Source organism: Poecilia latipinna, unplaced genomic scaffold (genome assembly GCF_001443285.1).
Source record: "Poecilia latipinna isolate Pla-1442-1.1 unplaced genomic scaffold, P_latipinna-1.0 Scaffold659, whole genome shotgun sequence".
NCBI classification, from domain to species: Eukaryota; Metazoa; Chordata; class Actinopteri; order Cyprinodontiformes; family Poeciliidae; genus Poecilia; species Poecilia latipinna.
In genome coordinates this window covers 228,234-247,631 of record NW_015113275.1, presented here as the reverse complement: position 1 = coordinate 247,631, position 19,398 = coordinate 228,234, and the positions used below count along the sequence as shown (strand labels likewise).

The 19,398-nt window shown below is 38.4% G+C and overlaps 1 protein-coding gene across 2 annotated transcripts in view; it reads left to right on the top strand.

The window, feature by feature from the left end:
• The window catches only part of il17rd (interleukin 17 receptor D), a 40,665-nt gene extending 22,458 nt beyond the window's left edge, over positions 1–18,207 (top strand). The window contains exons 3-16 of one of the 2 annotated variants that reach the window (XM_015044008.1): positions 142–264; positions 4,518–4,636; positions 4,848–4,968; positions 5,106–5,150; positions 6,776–6,927; positions 8,696–8,761; positions 10,232–10,286; positions 10,487–10,597; positions 11,284–11,468; positions 11,544–11,659; positions 12,289–12,540; positions 13,216–13,680; positions 15,000–15,256; positions 16,575–18,207. In XM_015044008.1, the coding sequence (XP_014899494.1) occupies positions 142–264; positions 4,518–4,636; positions 4,848–4,968; positions 5,106–5,150; positions 6,776–6,927; positions 8,696–8,761; positions 10,232–10,286; positions 10,487–10,597; positions 11,284–11,468; positions 11,544–11,659; positions 12,289–12,540; positions 13,216–13,680; positions 15,000–15,256; positions 16,575–16,678 (2,171 nt within the window). In that variant the 3' untranslated portion in view covers positions 16,679–18,207. Of the gene's footprint in view, positions 1–141; positions 265–4,517; positions 4,637–4,847; positions 4,969–5,105; positions 5,151–6,775; positions 6,928–8,695; positions 8,762–10,231; positions 10,287–10,486; positions 10,598–11,283; positions 11,469–11,543; positions 11,660–12,288; positions 12,541–13,215; positions 13,681–14,984; positions 15,257–16,574 lie in introns of both variants that reach the window. The other variant, XM_015044007.1, reaches the window with a different exon arrangement.
• Positions 18,208–19,398: the final 1,191 nt, after the last annotated feature.

Here is a 19,398-nt window from a genome sequence, read left to right as displayed (position 1 = left end):
TTGTTTTGTTTATGCTTCCAAGTGGAAGCATAAAAACAGACAAAAAGTATTTTTTTCTTAATAGGTCCCCTTTAAGAAATGCAAATAAGTTGTCAACAAATGCTGAGGTATTCCTCTGTGTTTTTTTTCTTTTGTTTGCAGACTGCTCATTAAGCTACCCACTGGGGAAACACGTGATCCATGAGGTATCCAACGTTTCCTTCAGCCACCTGGCCTGTGACGACCAGGCTGCTGTGGTCGTCCACTGGTCTGCAAGTCCACTAGGTACCGTTTGTCTGCAACTTTTCCAAGTGTCTGTCTGTGTTTACGCGAGCCGGGTTGAAAGGTAAAAGACGGACCGCCAAGAGAGGAAAAATGAGATCCTAAACCACTCAGAGTACTAAGATTACCAAGAACTGTGTGTCCCTTTGATCGGACCTGGAGCCGGAGAGAAAAAAGGATCACATCTCGCACAACAATACCACGATTTGACCGTGAAGGAATGCGAGAGTGTGTGTGTGTGAGTGTGTGTGAACCAGGTTTTTATATCTTCATGGGGACCTACCGTATTTCTGTCTACATTGTGGGGTTGGGGGGACCACTGCGCCATGTGGGGACATTTCCTTGGTCCACATGAGGGGAAAAGCTGTTTTTGGATTAAGGGTTAGGTATGTGATGTTTAGGGTACAGGTAAGGGTTTAGGTAAGGGTCATGTATGTGATGTTTAGGGAAAGGGTTAGGCTGTTGAAAATCAATAGAAGTCAACATAAAGTCCCCATAATATATGAAAACACAACTGTGTGTGTCTGTGAGTGTGAGAGAGAGAGTATAGCAAGGCAAACCTCTCTCTCTTTCTCTCTGTGACAAACCTGCCTGTTGTTTTCTGGTGTAGGCAGATATCTTCCAGAAAATGTCCGTGTCATGCTTGCATGCACTGCAAAAACACAAGATCTTACCAAGTAGTTCTGGTCTCGTTTGTAGTGAAAATATTGTAGTATGCTTGAAATAAAGTAGAACTAAATCAAAAGCAACTTTTCAGCAAGATACAGGAGCTTGTTTTAAGTAAATAATTTTTGAATATTGTTGAAAAAGTGGGAGTTACACTGGCAGATTATTTCACATTTAAGAATACATTTTCACATGTTTTAAGTGAAATAATCGAACTAGCAGTTTGTCATCAACTTTAAGAAATTATTTTCTTAAAACAAGCTCTTTTTTGCTGAAAGGTTATGTTGAGTGTACTCAGATATTTGCACAAGATATTCTAACATCTTGTATTTTTGCAGTGTGGCCTGTGACTACCTCTCTGATTTCAGCCCACCTGATAATTTTAATAATCACTTATTCTATAAAAATATGTTCTGTAAGTAACTTTTCAGCAATATATACAATCTTATTTCCAGTCAATAATTCCTTAATATTGATGAAAAAGTACGAAGTGAAATATTTAACTACTAACTATATTATAAGTTATAATGTGGGATGAATGTCTTGTTCCATTGGCAAATTATTTCAGTTATACTTTTTTTTAATAAATATTATGGAATTATTGACTTAAAACACCTCCTATTTCTTGTTGAACATCTATTTATAAAATAGTTTTGTCTTAATTAAAGTGTACAAAGATATTTGTGTTATAAACTAGACCAAAATTACTTGGTAAGATTTTGTGTTTTTGCAGTGTTAACATTTTTATTGTGAAACTCCTCCATGTTCTTTTCATTATGAATGAATTTGTCAGGAATTCACTGGAGATCTATAAAAGTGCTCCAGAAACAGGGATGCACAGATGAGTTTTCCAGCCGTTTCCATGGTTTCCGTCTAATATTCCAATATCCTGCGCTGCACTCAGAGGTGGATAGAGCAACCAATGCTTTTACCTTCTAGTAGGTTTCCAATTAATTACTCAAGTAAAAGTATAGAATTACACTGCAAAACACAAAATCTTACCAAGTAATTTTGGTCTTGTTTGTAGTGTAAATATCTTAGTTTTCTTATTTCAAGTGAACTAACCTTTATGTAACTTTTCAGCAAATTATGGTAGCTTCTTTTAAGTTAATAATTCCTTATTGTTGATAGAAAATGTCTAATTCTCTTTGCAGATTATTTCACTCATTACATGGGAAAATGTCTTGTTATAATCTGCCAGTGAAATTAGCACTTTTTCATCAATATTTAGGAATTAACTTAAAACAAGCTCCTATATCTTGGTGAAAAGTTACTTATAAGTTACTTTTGTCTTATCTAAAGAGTACCAATATTTTTGCTCTAGAAATTAATCCCAAACTTTTGCAGTGTATTTGGTAAAAAGACTACTCAAGTACTAAGTAACTAATCATTAAATCAGATTTTGTAATCAGACAAAACAAAGTTGTATGTAAAGTTTGGTATATTAAAGACTAAAATGAATACAAAATAGCTCGTTCAGGCAGTAGAAACACTTTTTAAAATCTTTTTTTTATATATTAAACTTTCAATAAAAATAATAATGTGTTACAACAGGGTAACGTACTTACAGTGACAATACAGAGTGCTTACTGTGTCTTTTTGGTCTTAAAAGGTCCAACAGATAGAAAACATTAGAAACATGAAGCTGTTGTAGAAACGTGAAGTGTCACTTCATCAACTGACGAAAAGAAGAATAGATGAGGAAAGTGAATTATGGCAGCGTAGTCGAAATAAAAAGCTCACTTTTGTTTAAAAATGAATGAAAACCTGACCAGAGCAAGGAAGACGCTGCTACCTTCCTCTCAGCCTGGGAACAAAATAAATCTGAGCTCATGTTTCGGCTACTCTGGGGATTTCCTCCTGGCTTTGCTTCATCCGCAAATCAGAACTTCATATCTCGCCTGTTGCGTTTGATAAGTCTGTACTGTTTAACCGTTTTTGATAATAATGGCCGTTGGAAATTGATGGCTCAGTGGTTCTGGATGGATTCGGTTCGCCTCTGTCTGCCGCTGCCAGGCTGCATTACTCCAGGGATCAGAAGTGAACGGAAATGCCTGATTCCCTCTGCAGTTCTACTTTTTTTTTCACTTGTTTTTCCCGTGTTCGGGAAAAACAAAGCCAATCCATGACTCATCCTCTGTGCACAATGTCAAATCACCTAATGCTGTAAAAATGCATAAGTTGCTGCTGCTGCTGCTGCTAAAATGCAAATTCTACTCAAGTCACAGAGAGAAACGGAAGAACATGTTCAGGAATCCGCCTAAGGACACAGAAACCTGTCCCTCCACTTTTTCTCTGCCTCTCCTGCAGAGCTAATGGGAAAAACATGTCTCTTGGATGTGAAGGTGTAATTACAAGACAGATGTTTTCAAAGAGGAGGAGATTTAGCTGGGAAGAACGGGGAGGAGGGGGAGCAAATGGAGGAGGATGGGAGGGGTGAAGACAGGAAACAAAGGGACAGGTCCAAATTATGTCCACAGAAATGCATCCCATCATCATTTCCGAAAGTATTTTACTCTGATTTAGAGAAAAAGAGGTTTGAATTTGGAGGAACATAAAACTGCAGCCAGAGGTTCACTCTAATTCAAGTCTGCAGACGTAACAATTCACACCAGTACTGTTTGGTCCGCTGTAATCAAACTCCAGTCCGTTTGTCTAGAAAGTCTGGTTTGTTTGGGGAGGTGTGAACACGTAATCAAACTCTGATGTGAACCAAAACAGCAAACTCTAAAAACCTCGGTCTGTGTGCTTTAACGCCAAGCAGATCAGAGACCGAACCAAAAGCAGGAAGCGGACTACTGTGCAGGGCATTATGGGTAAATACAACCAAAACAAACATGCTTGTCTAGCGGTAGCAGAAAAAATGGTTTATAATTTTTTGCCAAAGACAAAAGAGATGTTATCCGACTGTTAAAATCTGATACCGCTTCGTTTTTGTTTACATTTTGTGAACCAGGAAGTTGCGCTGATCTTCTTCAGAGGGTTTTGTGTCATTTCTTTCAGTGGTTCTTAGTGCAGCGCCTCCAACAGGTGAGAAGGTGAATAGTTTTTTCAATTAGTTTGGATTGACTCAGTGCAATTTGAAAGCAAAAATTGTTGTTAACAATTGTTGCAATTTTGGTCCCTAAACAAACCAAATCTACCAGACTATCTAGTGGGAAAACACTCTCAAAACTATAATATTTATCACGAAAAGCAAGAAATAACTTTGTTTTGGTCCATACACGCAAACACAAAAAATAAATGCAAACAAAAAATGCTACAATCAAAATTAAAATGCAACAATCACAAACAGAACGCATAGTCATAAACACGAAAACAAAGGATATTATATATAGAATTTCAGAATGTTTCAGTTTTAAACGCACAATATAGTTTCCAGTTAGTTATATTTTATGCCATTAATTACCATTGAGAAAAACTGAAGTTGTTTTCTCAACTTCAGTTTTCATTATGTTGTTAGTTTTAGCTAGCTGTAATAACCTTGATGAGGACATGCAGAACATTTTTCTATATTCCTAAATGTTAGGAGTATAGAAGGAAGAATGGAGAGGAAAGATGAAACTGACGTTTCTGTCTTATCTCTGCAGGAATCGAACACATTAAAGGCTTCAGAGTTTATCTGGAGGACAAAAATCCAGACGGGAAGCAGTGTCAGCACCTGATCCTCAAAGAACCGCGGCAGCTCAACTACTCCTACAGGAGCACGGTGAGATCTGTGCAGAGCAATCGCCTCACACTTTCTCAAGTGAAGGCAGAAAAGTTTTCACTATTCAGAATGAAAATGTTAAGAAATGAGGCGAGATTGAGACTGGTCCACAGTAGTGTGTAACATAAACTTCTTTTGATTCTTTGTTTTCTTTCACTCAGCTGTAATCTGACTACTAGATTTAATAATCTGTATTTTTCTCCTCGTGCAGAAGCTGAGCAGTCAGCCGTTCAGTAGTTTGACCTTTGACACTGACTACATGGTTCGTGTCGTTCCTTTCCCATCTCTGATGAATGAAAGCTTCTTCCCTCCATCTTTCCTTAGGACCAACTGTAAGTTGCGTTTGGACGAGCTTGATGAATTACTTTGTGATTAAAACCCTGTCAAAGTGTCTCTATTCATCAGGGAAGAGAAGGAACGGTTCTATTCTTACTGAAAATCAAATATTTCTGTGCTTTCCTGTTAACAGCATGTGAAATCCTGCTTGGATCGGACAATCTGGTCTGCAAGCCATGTAAGTTCCTCTTTATGCCCATTATACACAAACCCATGTTGGCTGCATTCATTGATGCACAAGTAAAATCCAGAAGTTTCAGCAAATATGAGTTAATAAAACTGTTGGAGTGAAATTATTATAAACTTCTGATCTAAGTTTATAATACAGGCCCTAATGTCGCCTGTATGAACCTATTTTCAACATATATTGTGTTTTTTGTTGCCGTGTGTGATTCTGAGATTTGGTAGATGTTAGTGCTCTGATTTTGGCAAAAATACACATAATTAAAGCTACTTTTCTAAAATGAAAGAGGGCAAAACAGGAAAAAAGGATGATAAAAATGGAAGAAAAGGAAAGCAAAATGTTTTGGGGAAAAAAGAAGAAACAATTTTAAAGAAAATGGGGCAGAAAACAACCAATGAAAGAAAAGAGAAATTTAAAAGTGCTGAAAGATATAAATATAACTCGGATGAAAAAAGAAAGGACTGAAAGAAAAGGGGAAATCAAAAAGTGAACAAAGTGTTAAGTTTGCATAGTGACAGCGGTGACGTATTTTGATGTAGTTGACATCAAAGACATCTAAGATGGCGTCCCAACAGAACCGCTCCAAAGTTTTATTATATTTCACAAAAAAAAAAAGACAATATGAAGGCCATTTGCAAGATGCGCAGAACTTTCATCATAATAAAAAGATGAAACGCCTCAAACAGTTGACCACACAGCAACTGATCTGCACGAACGTAAAGTGTTTGGTACGTTGCTTAGCGACGGCGGTGACGTATTTTAATTCAGAACATTTCCAAGATGGCGTAGCAGCAGAAGCTCTCCAAAATACAGTTATATCTAAAGAAACGGTACTAAAGCCAGTTGCAACATATGCAGGACTTTAATCAGAGGTAAGTCCTCACACACTTTACCTCATTCTGCGAGGCAGAGAAGCGTAAACTGACAGAGGCGAAAATAAGTTTCATGTTTTCCGCACCTGGAGAAAACATAAGTCTCCTTCCTGAACAGGCAAACATGCAAGTTTGTCTTAACATAAACTGTTCATGTGCAAAAAATTATGTTTCAAGTTAAAATGTTCATTTGAAAAAAAAAAAGTTCTATGGAAATTTTGATATGTGAAAGACAAAAATTAAAATAATTCATAGAAATAACATAAGTAAACATCTTTCCAAATCAATTTCTTTCAATATAAAACTTATGAAACTTTAATAAGAACTAGACACAGACAGAGAATGTGTGTCTGTGAATATTTAGTTAAAACAAAATTGTTCTTCATTCAGTGAATTTACTCACATGGGCACAAAATCCAGAGTCAAGAGTAGTGAAGTGACACTTCATAATAAAATTTGTTACGTAAAAGTAAAAAGTACAGCTTAGTAAATTTTTTTAATTTTTTTTCCAAAAAGCTACTCAAGTACATGTAACTAGTTACTATGCAACTCTTTATATATTTTTTCTCCTTTATATTTGTTTTGTGGTGAAAAATATGCGACCAAATGCCTTTTGATTAGATGTAAGAGTAAAAATAGATCCAGAAGTTTTTAAATATTCATGCATGTTAATGTTTTTATCTCGTATCATTGCATGTCGGTACACATCCAGAGTTTTGGTGTTGAGTTCTGGTTCTGTCTCCTCAGTCTGGAAGCCAAAGACCCTGAACGTGTCTCAGCTTGGATCGAACCTTCATGTGACGTTTGATTTGGCTCCGTCCTCCTTCAACTTCCAGCTGTATTACCTTTACTACAGGCTGCGGCAGGACGGTCTCTTCAGGGTGCAGCGCTGCAGACCAGTAAGGCTGACCGCTCTCTGTTTGCTGTGAAGCAGTATCAAAACTACCAAGATATTTCCATTATACCAGAGTTAAATGTGTTATTTCAAAGTAACATGTATTCCTGTCACAATAACAAATGTTGCTGGACAATAAAATGTCCCAGAAGTTTTTTGCGATAAACGATATTGTTGTTGACACAAATTTCAACCGGACATTATCATCAGACAATGAAATCCTCCCAGGCCGAACTTGAATATTGGACGTTATGCTGCTAACGCTTAGCTTCCATCAACAACTCAGAAGCGGAAGTGAGAGTGCTGCGCAACACAAATAACGATCCGGCCAGAACAGGGTGTGCAAAATAATAAAACATAATTTAACGAAGCTTCTTGGCAGATATATTTTCCTACAATTTTTTTCTTTTATTTCAAGAAAATCATATCTAAAAACATAGTGGTACTTTTAGAGTCATTCTCTGTGGAAATTAAAAGATAAATAAAATAATAACATAGAATAAGAACCAAATAAAAAAAGGAAGGCTGTATAAATACAAGTAGAAATCTTTGCAATTTGTGCAAGAAATGTATGAGGAATAATATGTGCAAAACAGATAAAATAATATTCCAGTCTTGGATTAGTTACCATGACAACAGAAAGAAAGCTTAGCAAAGATTATTATTTTTTTGTTGCCTCTAATATTTTTATATAATTTTATATCTGTAGCTTTTTTTTTCCTAATTTATTTAATTTATTCTTGGATTGTGCACGTAAAATCATTGGAGGGGCAACAAATGGCCCCCAGCCCCACTTTGAACACCCTAAACATAATCTTGCCAGGGGTATGAATAATTATGGGCTTAACTGTAAGGTCCAATGAAGTCAGCTGAACTATTAGCTGACGCATAAGCAGTATTTTTCCTGCTTGTTCTATTGCATGTTGGTTTATTAACAACAGCTGAGTTTTCAGTCCTTTTCTTTCAGGCTAGCCTTTTAAGATTCTAATAAACCTTTTCCTGCGTGCTTCGAGATCCCATAATGTGACCTAAATATCCAACCACATGAAGCGTCTGCTCGTTTAGATCCGCACTGGAAGGTGGAGGGAGCAGCCATTTTACTGCCCCCTCCTGGCTGCATCCTCTTTGAAGTTTGTCCAGCGGCTCGGCCCTTTAATCTCCGGGTATTCTGCTGTGATTCAGACACATGGGAACAACATGGGACGTCTTCACTCACTCAGTGTTCAACTGCACTGAGTCTCAATCAACGAGTTTTTATTGGTTTTGATCTGTGTGAAGGCAGGTCAGGCTCGACTGTTCCTTTGCAAAGATCGCTCCTACACAATAATACATTTTGCTGGACGATAAATTGTCCAGAAATTATTGCGTTAAACAATAATATTGTTATTTAGAGAGTATTTTTAAGTAATATAATGGCATTTACATAAAAATGCAAGAAGACATTCTCAAAGATCAATAGACTTTATATTCTAATGAACATTTAACAATGGAAATATATTTTAAATGTCTAAAATAAACACAACAGAAACGACAAATACAATGAATTATGAGTCCTGTCCTTCAAAAAAGGGCCAGTTGAGACCAAAGCACCAGACTTTGCTTTAGTCTCAAATTTTCTTCCAAAATATTGGTTTTGGTTGACAGAGAAAAGAGAAAAACAATAAATAATTTTTTAGCTTGTTTTAATCTAACATGTGATTTATTGATTGCTTATTGCGACAGGCCTAAAAAAGTAGATATTTGTAGATGATTTTAGTTGTTTGTTTTGGCAGGACCTGAACCAGGCCAGGACAACGTGTGTCCTTCAGGACGTCACACAGGGAACCTACGTAATAGAGGTACATTTTCAAACACTGTCATGTTATAACATAACTACACCATAAAGATGTGATAATATATTCTTCAATTTTTATTCTATAGTTACTGTAGTTTCTCAAAGGTGCCTCAGCAAAGATCTTGTTTCAATTTGCTCTCAAATTATAATATTTTGCACATTATTTGGTTAAAATGCACACAAATCAGGTTAATGTTATTAATGTATTTTGAACTTTGAAAGTCTGTCATAGGTTTGAACAAAATTATTCAAAAGAAAAATCACCAAAAGAATTAAAAGTCAGAAGTTTGATGATGTATCATATTTAATTAAAAGTATTGGTATCAGTCTTGGCATTGGCGGTATTTATTTGGTATCAGATCGATGCCAAAATGTCCAGTATCCAAACCATATGAAAGGAGTTATCATGTAACCCATCTGTTAATCCACAGTAATCAGTCACGCCCCTAACTCCTCCCAACTTCAGCGGACTGACTACTGACCAGCTCTCCGTCTCACGGGTCCGAAAAGCCTCTAATTCCAGAGTATTACCACAAATAAGAATTTAGAGAACTTTTGTTTAAGCTGGGCGCGAGAGAGATTCGTCCAAGCTCTAACTACCTACATCCAGACGTTATGCCCCGCTTCTGTCCATGATTCAGACAATCGGAGTAGCCCTGCCGGTGTCCGAACCCATGAACCACATCTGTTAACGGTAGCTCTCTCCCTAATAATTAACGTGCACTTGTTACCGGCTTAGACAGTTTTAGCGACTAGGAATAAGTCACAGGGACATTATTTATCTGAACTAAAGAACGTAAGAAGCCACCTATTTTACTTAGGACCTCAAACACTAACTTTATGTTGACCAGAAGGATTAAATCTAAATGACTCAATTAATTTAATTGTCCACAACATCAAATTAGACTTTAGTAATTTTATTAGCAAGCTTTGTTCGTCTCATGTCCGTTATGTTAACTTCACAACAGACACATTCAGGTTCACTGTATTTATTCTAACAAAAGAGGAAATCGAGTTGGTGGTTAACATCAGTCCAGCAGCTTCTATATTCCCTATATGTTAAATGAAAAATAGTAAATAACTATTACTACAGAGCAATGACTCCTAATGAGCCGTTAACAGCAGTTAGCTGTTGTAAAATTAAACACGACATTAATAATAATAGTTAAAAACATGCAAAACCAGGCAAAATTACATAACACTGATTTTGGTTACATTTGTCTGAAATATATGTTACAATAATATAATACTTAGAAAGTAAACATGTAAAGCTTGATCTTAAATAAACCACAATACAGAAAAAGGGGGAGGAGCTGCTGGTTACTTGTTGCTATGGTGACCACTAACTGTCAGAGCACCTGCACATTGTTGAAAGAAAGCCATGTTACACTTGTACAATGTCAATCATGTTGTGATGTGTTCAGACATTTACAGTAATAATAATCTCTTTCGTTGTTTGTCTTTGCTTTTATAGCTTAGAGACAACAGCAACACGACCAGGAGGCAGATGCAGTACCACGTCAGCCAGGGTGAGGCTGCATGAAAGAAGCAGTTTTCATTTTAATGCATCTTTTCTAACATTTAGTCTTGAATAAATGTCTACCTTAATGTGTTACAATGTACATGAGTAATATGTAGTTGCTGTATTGTACTTTCATTAGCATTATAGAGCCAGATTACGGTTAAAACCCCAGTTATTTGAATGAGTTCTGTTTGTTTTGTCGTTCAGTCCACTCCCCGTGGGCGGGGCCTATCCGTGCCATGGCCATTACCGTGCCGCTGGTCATCATGTCAGCCTTCGCCACCCTCTTCACTGTAGTGTGTCGCAAGAAGCAGCAAGGTGAGGCTAGCCAATGAAATCCAGAGCTGGGAGCGTCTCAGGCAGGATATTTTTGAAACATGCCTATTTAATACATAATTACCACACGCTCTATCTTACTAGGCAGGTGCAGTGCATAGCGGACCCATGGCTTCGAGACCAACAAAAGAAAATATGTGGACACTCTTAATCAATGTGCAAGAGAACAATACATGAACAAAATGGCTGCAGTCTGAATTTTAAATGCATCCTAAAACCCTGCCATAGCAGAAAAACGCTCTAATGTTTTGCTTTTAATGCTGGATTCAGAAAACTCTCCTGGTTTAGTTTCTTTTACAGCGGATGGCTGCTTTTAACACTAACATTCAATCTTGATGCTAATGCTGACAACTGATGTTACCGTGTTTCAAAGGAAACTTAACTAGTTTAAGAGAAAGAAAGTAAAACTGTGGGAACAGTCTAGTAGTCGTTTACATGAATTGGAAAAAAATATGGAAAGATCAGAAACATGGAAGGGATCCCAAGATGTAACAACAGTTTGTGTGTAAGAATAGGTCCAGATCACATGCAATGCACCTCAGCTATGCAAATTGACTAGTCTGCCCATATAGTAGACACCTTGAAGTCACTACCAATAAAACTTTCATCTTCCAAACAAGAGATGTTACTTTAGCATTGAGACATTTGTGATCTCTGTGTGCTATTAGAAAACATCTACAGCCAGCTGGATGAGGAGAGCAGCGAGTCGTCCAATCAGAGCGCAGCGCTGAACAGCGAGCGTCCGTGGCCACGTCCCAAAGTTTTCATCTGTTACTCCAACAGAGATTGCTCCAAACACACCAGCGTTATCCAGAGCTTTGCCTACTTCCTGCAGGACTTCTGCGGCTGTGAGGTGAGGCAGACAGGACCTGGAAAAGCTGAAATGACAGAAAACATGAAGGTGTAATTAATCGATTGTTCAATTCAGGTGGTGCTGGACCTGTGGGAACATCTGGAAATGTGCAAAGAGGGTCAGATGTCTTGGTTGAGCCGACAGCTGGATGAAGCGAACTTCATCATCACCGTCTGCTCTAAAGGCCTACGGTACTTCTCCCTCTAATGTTGAGAGCCTGAATTTATTGAAGATAAAGAAAAAAAAGTCAGCACCTAAAAACCATCCTCACCTCCAGTTCCGACTTTAACCACCAGATGGTGGTAAATAACAGATTTCAAAAAATAAACTTGATCTCTTAATACTTTTTATTTTAGGATTTTTTAAAAAAGTTTTATTGGCTCTGATGGCCTTTATTTAACAGATGTCAGGTAGGGGAAAGTGGATGTGAGAGACAGACAAGACAAGCTGCAAACGTCATCAGGCCGGGACTTGAACTTGTGATGGACGTCGTCCTCCATACACACCTTACGCGCTTTACCTTTGTGCCAGTGCTGCGCACCTTTTTGTTTTAGAATACAGCAGTAACTGAAAAGTTAGTTGTGCTAACTTTTCAGTTACTCATAAACATTAGGTCTGCTAAAGTGCTACACTGACATGTTACTTAGCAGAAGCTAACGCTAAAGTGCTACATTGATATGTTACTTAGCAGAAGCTAAAGCTAAATGTTAAATTCAACCAGTTAGAGTATTCTTTTTGTGCAGGAAACAATGAATATATAATTAATCTTTCCATTTGTCCAATAGCATTGATTGACTGTCTCCACTTCCAACTATCTCAGATATTACGTGGAAAAGAAAAGCCGCAGAGGGAAGACTCCCGTTGGTCGCCGTAGCAACAGCGGCAGCGGCTCCCCGACCGGCGGATCGCACAGCGACCTGTTTGTCGTGGCCGTGGCCATGATTGCAGAGAAGCTGCGGCTGGCGAAGCAGAACGAGGACGGCAGGGATCCGGAGCTGAGCCGCTTCATGGCAGTGTATTTTGATTATTCCACAGAGAGCGACATCCCGACAGCGCTGAGTCTGGCTCCCAGGTAGAAACACGGCTGACACCAGCAGTGGGTCAAAGGGGAACTTTTCAGTTTTTGCATGTTTTTGGACTTTCATTTGGGTCTGAACTGCATTTAAAACCACGCAGCTGTTTTTTTGGCAATATGTTAATGTCTTTTGTTTGGAAAAGGAGCCATTTCAAAAACCTCCCGAATGTTAAGTCACATTTGACAGGCGTTGCACCGTTGCCTAGCAACCCCAGCAGAGCTCCAGCACGTTTGGTCAGCTGGTTTTACCGTTGTGTGCGCCGCACAATGGCTGCTGGAAAAGACAAGAGTTTTATTGTCAACTTAGCATCCAGAAACTACTTGCTGCATTCTTGTTGGTTGTGCAGGAGGCTCCATTTCTGCTTTTCAAAGATGTTCAGTTGCATAGTTGCTCATCTGTTTGCAGCCATTTTTACATGATACGGTAGACATTGAGTTGGGGGGTGTAGCCAGGAGCAGCTTATTTGGATTTAAATTGACAAGCTGCCCTAAAACAGATCAAAATGGGCAGAACTGACCAGAATAAAATATCTTTATGAGTATAATTTTGTGCCAAAACATGTAATGGACATGTTTTGTATAGACCATAGATCTAATTTGTACAGGGAAACATAGTAAGTGTCCTTTATAAACAGAAGCAGTTTCTCAGGTTTATTTTCCCCCCTGGTTCAGGCTGAAGCTCATGGATCAGCTGCCGCAGCTCTACGGCCGGCTCCACTCCAGCCAGTCCGCGCTGGCCGACTCAGAGCAGCAGCCCGTCAACATCTCCAGGAGGAACTACTTCCGCAGCAAATCCGGACGCTCTCTCTACGTCTCGATCTGTAACATGCACCAGCACATCAGCCAGAACTCGGACTGGTTCGAGAAGCAGCCATCTCCCCCAGGAGCGTCCTCGGTTCCGTCGGACTCCTCCTCCTCCAAACACGCTCCTCCTCCTCCACGGCCGGCCTGCTCCTCCTCCGTGCCTCAGCCGGAGCGACTGTTTGACTCCGGCGTGGTGCTGAACGAGGTTCTGGTGAGGACGCCGTCCATGGAGGGGCTGGAGGGGGAAGCGAGAAGGAACGTGCTCCTGCTAGCCGCTGGCTCCAGTCCAGAGCCGCCGCACTGCTCCGCATCCATCCCCGGATCCACTTCCAGGTCCGCTGCTTTGGAAATGCCCGCCTGTCATTTCCTTTCAACACCTCACACTCCTCATTATTACACAGAAGAGATGCACAACATATCAGCACTGAGGTCGATATCAGTCCGACAAATAAAACTGGGCCGATATTAACAACCAATATTTGTTTTTATATTGTTGCTGAGTCTGTCACGATAACAAATTTTTTTGGATGATAAATTGTTCCAGAAGTTATTACGATAATATTGTTGTTTTGAGATCATTTTCAAGTAATTTCAAGTAATGGCATAAAAAAAATCAAGAACAGATTCTCAAGGATCAATAACTTTAAATTCTAATGAGCATTTAGCACTGGAACTGGAGGACATTTCAAATATCCAAAATAAATAAACGAAACAACAAATAAAATTAATTATGAAGTCTCTGTAAACAGAATTGGTCCTAGTTGAGACCATAGCACCAGACTGAAGACTTTTATCATCCAGTTTTTGGTAGAAAGACGAGAAAATCAATAAATCATGCAAATAAAAATTACTGAACTTGCTTTAATTTATTATGCCATTAATTGATTTATTGTGCATTGAAACAAACCTAGTTGTCGTCATCTACTTCTGGTAGTTTTTTCCTCCAAAGCGGCTGTGAAATGTGTATAATTACATATAATAGTGGTAAATATCAGTCATGGGTCATAGCAGCATTATGAATATTGGATATTGATATCGCCTCAAATGTTCTTATCGGTGCACTGCCATTTGAAATCATTGAAAGTGCTTGAATTTCATGTTTTCAAGGTTTGGAAAGTGCTTGATTTCTGTATGAAGTCCTTTAGTGTTTCTCAGCATGCCCGGCATAACCCTCATTCTGATTTTACTTCATACACTAATGTTGGACGGCCATGGAGTAATGTTTTGTTAGTCAACATGCTGCTGATAACCCACATCCTACTGCTGGTGCCAACATGCTATTTGCTCCACTTAGCCCTCATGCTAACATTAACTTTGCCCCTAAAAGAGTATTAAGCTAGTACTTTTATCAATATCAAGAAATTATTTACTTAAAACAAGCTTCTGTATCTTGCTGATAAGTTACTTGAAAATTATTCTAGTGTACTAAGATATTTGCAGGAAGAAACTAGACTAAAAATACTTCGGATTTTGTGGTTTTGCCGTGATTATATAATGTTGAATTGAAACTGTCTTCTTCAGTTCATTTGTTTTGTTTTTGTCTTCAAAGTGGTGATGGGAAAATTTAAAAACTTACTTTGAAAACTTTACTGTGGGTACAGACCCTGAGTTAAGAGGCATTTGCTTTTTCTCTGCAGATTGTCCACCGGCAGATCTGGAGTTTTACCCGAAGAGTCTTCCTCCTCTTCCTCAGCTCTGTGTGTCCTCCAGGATGAAGAGCAACCGGCTCCGGGCCACACCGAGGAGCCCGGCTCCTCCGGCCCTGACGTCCCGCCTCCTCGGGATTCTGGAATCTATGACTCGTCCGTGCCGTCGTCGGAGCTCTCCATCCCCCTGATGGAGGGGCTGTCGCATGACCAGGCAGACTCTTCCTCTTTGGCAGACAGCGAATCGTCTTCGTCTGGCCTCGGTAAAGCTGCAGCGCCGCAGAGTTACATTAATTCCTCATTTAGTTCTGATTTTCTGCAGATTAAGAACAAAAACACTATTAAAGAGCTCAAAGAAAGAGCGAGAAACTTGCCACACTTTTCATTTTTTGTCACCGTTCAGTTTCAGCTACATATTGTTTCATGTGATGATATCAATAATAATTGATTAGGCCACTTTGTCTCTAGGCCTGTCACAATAACAAATGTTGCTGGACAATAAATTGACCCATAAGTTGTTGCGATAAACGATAAGATTGCTTTGAAACCATTTCCAGGTAACATAATGGTACTAATGGCATGATAATAATGCAAGAACACTTTCACAAAAATCAGTAAACTGTAAAATCTAATGAACATTTAACACGTGCGGATGTTAAAAGCATTATTTTAAACTGCAGACGCATCCTTCGCTGCAAATGATCACTAAAGGAATGATGATGCATTTTAGGCAATGCAATGTTTTTCTTATTTAAAAAGAAACTTACTTGTTTATTGGCATTTTAATGCATTTATAATATTGTATAAAAAGGGATTAAATGAAAAATCTTCAGAATGTGCCAATTCTTTATCCAATTAATCAACTAATCATCAAATTATTGATAGTAAGCACCTCTGATGCCTTCAGCATTTATACTCACATTGAACTGCATTAATTAGTTGCAGTAGAGCTGATAAAAGGGTCTAAATATAAATGTTTACTTTTAAACAGTACGAGTAATAAAATATGCAAAACAAAAGTCTCATTTGGTTTTTCATGTGAGGTTTTTGTCTTTGTCTTCAATTTGTATTGTTGATGCTCAATAATATAAAAATATATAATTGATTGAAATTACAGGTTGTAACAGCATATTGACAAAAAAATTGAGGGATATAAATATTAGAGATTATATGAAGATTTGGGCCGATATCGATATCCGATGTTAGTATCACTGCTGTGGCCGATTACTGATATTAATTGATATTATATACATTTTGCTATTATTTTAAACTTATGGGGGAAAAAATGACCAGAAACAGATAAAAATAAGTATAGATTGTTTACTTATCAGACCAATACCAATTACCTGCATCCCTAATAATTAGTTGTTGTTTTTATACCTTCTTGAATACATTTGTCAAATTAATAAAACTTAATTAAATGCTTATAAATAAATTTAAAAAAAGCAACCCATGGCTCATCTTACTTTCTCCTCACATTTATCTATAACTGCAGGGGACTGAATACTGTTGCACTGATTTTACAGTCTGTGTATGGATTTATCAGACCTGTCTGCAAATAATGCTCTGCTTGTCTTTCAGGTGACGAGGAGCCGCCTGCCGTGTCGTCACTTCGCTGCAGCGCAGCCTGCAAACCTCAGCTGCACCAGATGGAGCGCAGCGACGCTCAAGCAGCATCCCTGTAGCCCCGGCTGCCAGCCAATCAAGGAAGGAGCGCTGGCACGTGCCGCCGTTGATTTGGAGATAAAACCAGAAGACTTGAAGGGTGCGGAGGAGTCGAGGAGCTGCAGTCAGAGGGAACGTATCAGTGGCAGCCTGTAGTGCATTCGTGGTCAGACCACAAACTACTGATTATGGCCACCACTGATTCCAGGCTTTTGTGGACCCAACAACCATCACGTCCCCAACACTCGCCTCAGGAAAGATTTGTCCGATCAAACTAGAGGATTTCTGAACCACAGACCAAAGCTGACATCCAGTGACTTGATCTGCTGGTTCATGCAGCTTTGGAAACAGTCTGACAGCAATATGCAACAAGACCAAAGTTGCGAAATTTGTTACATTTTCAGCTGCTGCAGTTCTCAGATTTTAGCGATTGGATGATTTCTCTTATGTCTTTGGCTAAAGACCTCAAGTTATTTTTCCCGCTAGCTCTAAACTCCAGCATTTTGTTTTGGTTGCATTTACCCAGGATGCACTGCGCTGTAGTCCAATTCCTGTTTTTGTAACTGTCTCTGGTTTGCTTGGTGTTCTGATATGCATTCGAACCGAACCAGAGTTCACTTCAACCCAACTGAGACCTGAGGTTTGTTGTTTTTTCAGAGTTTGATTAGCATCCCCAAATGAACTGGACTTTCTAGGATTAAACGGACTAATGCAGCCTCAGATGCATCGGTTTATAAAAGTAGAATGTTTTTGTGGAGTAAAATCAGTTTAAACTCTTAATATTCTTGGTTTAAAATGTGTCTTAATGAAGTGCTTCTTTTTATGTAAATGCTTCTAGTCAACCTTTTTTGACATTTTGAACAACAAACTGTATTAAGCTAATCTCCCATCACAGAAATGTAATTTATGTTTAAACATTGCAGCAACAACTTGTTGGACATCTGGTTAAAAAGTGGTTTTAACCACCTGATATGACCTGATAATGTGATATAATATAAATAGAAGAGTTTTATTTTTGTCCTTGAGTTTGTGAAAAGCAATTTGTTATATATTTTTTACATGTTTGTAACCTGTGTCACTCCTGCAATATTTTCACTGTGGTTTTAACATTTTTTAAGTGTTTTACATTTATAGATGACAAATTTTATGCTTTCGCTCTTAATTCACAGAGGAACAGAAGTACCCAGAGAGAGAGTGAAAATTAAATGAAGCGGCTCATTGGAAGATCTTCTGACTGACTTTTAAATCAATTCAAAGATACGTTATTGATCCCAAAGGGAAATTAAATGTTGCTAAAACTCATTGTACCCAAGGTTCTTCAAAGATTTGTTTTATATTCTGATGGCTGTGGGCAGGAAGGATCTCGTGTAGCAGTCTGTGCTACAACGGTTGTGAAGAAACCCTCGACTGAAGATATTCTGTTGTTGTAAAGCATTTTCATGAAGAGGATGCTCTAAATATAAGTTCAGTTCAGATAGAGCATAATGAAAATTGTCTTCATGTGCAACAATCATGCCCGATTACTTCAATAAAACATGAGAACATGCGATAGGATGGAAGATCTTTGTTTTCCCACCTGAGTCCGGGAGACTCGGTTTGATTGGAGACTAAGGTTGCAACATTTGCTACATTTTTAGCTCCTGTGGTTCTCTTTCTCACTGTTCTGAATCAAACCAACCAAACCCTTTGGGAAAAAAACCTGTTCCCCTCCTCACCTGTGGGGGCGCTGCACCAAGAACCACAGAAGGAAACAACATGAAATCATCTTTAGAAAACACTGAGTACAACTTTCTTCACAAAATATAAACGAAAATGAAGTGGTGTCATTTTGTGGTTGGAGGATTTATCTTTTGTCTTTGGCTAAGAGCCATTTCTCCTGCTGCCTCTAGACTCCAGCATGTTTGTTTGGTTGCAGATACCCAGAATGCCCTGCGCCGGCCAAACTACCTAGACTTTAATGCGGTAACACTCCACATTCTTTAGTTTGTCCAATATCATACAGTTGCACATTAGACCACATATTTTTTCTATTTCATTCTGCCTGGTAGCTGAAATAAATAAACGATATTCAAAATCAGAAGTAGTTTTTTATCCCAAAGGTAAATTAAAAGTTTATCTAATTTATTCAAACTTCTTCAGAGTTATTGTAGACAGTTATGGCTGCTGGCAGGAAGGATCTCCGGTGGTGATCTGTGTTCTGGTGAATTTGAAGGAGCCTATGACTAAATAATAATAGATACACTGAACAAAAATATAAACGCCCCATGTCAAATATAAGAGTTTTATGAACATTTGGGTTATGCAATATATAGAGAAACTCAAAATATATTTTCAGTAATTATTGATGTTTATATTGGCATTGATCACATCCTGGTATGGCCATTTGTAGTGGACTGACAGTCCTTTGAACATGATAGGGGTCAGGTTGAGGAATTAGATTTTTCAGTATCTTGTGTGTCCGGTAGCTGCGTCTCTCAGAGCAACACATCTTTGCATGGCGTTGATCAGATTGTCTGGTGGCCTGTCTAATGTTACTCCATTCCTCCTGGAGTTCCACATGGAGCTGACCCACACTGCCTGGAACTGGAACACGGTTTTTTATTTTGTTTAAAGACAAGATTTGAGCATTGTTAAAGTATCGGTATTATAACTATGGACATATATACAGATGCATCAAAAATACAATTGATAGCATTTATTGTGCCACAGTTTCCCTAACCCCCAATAATGAGATGGGATA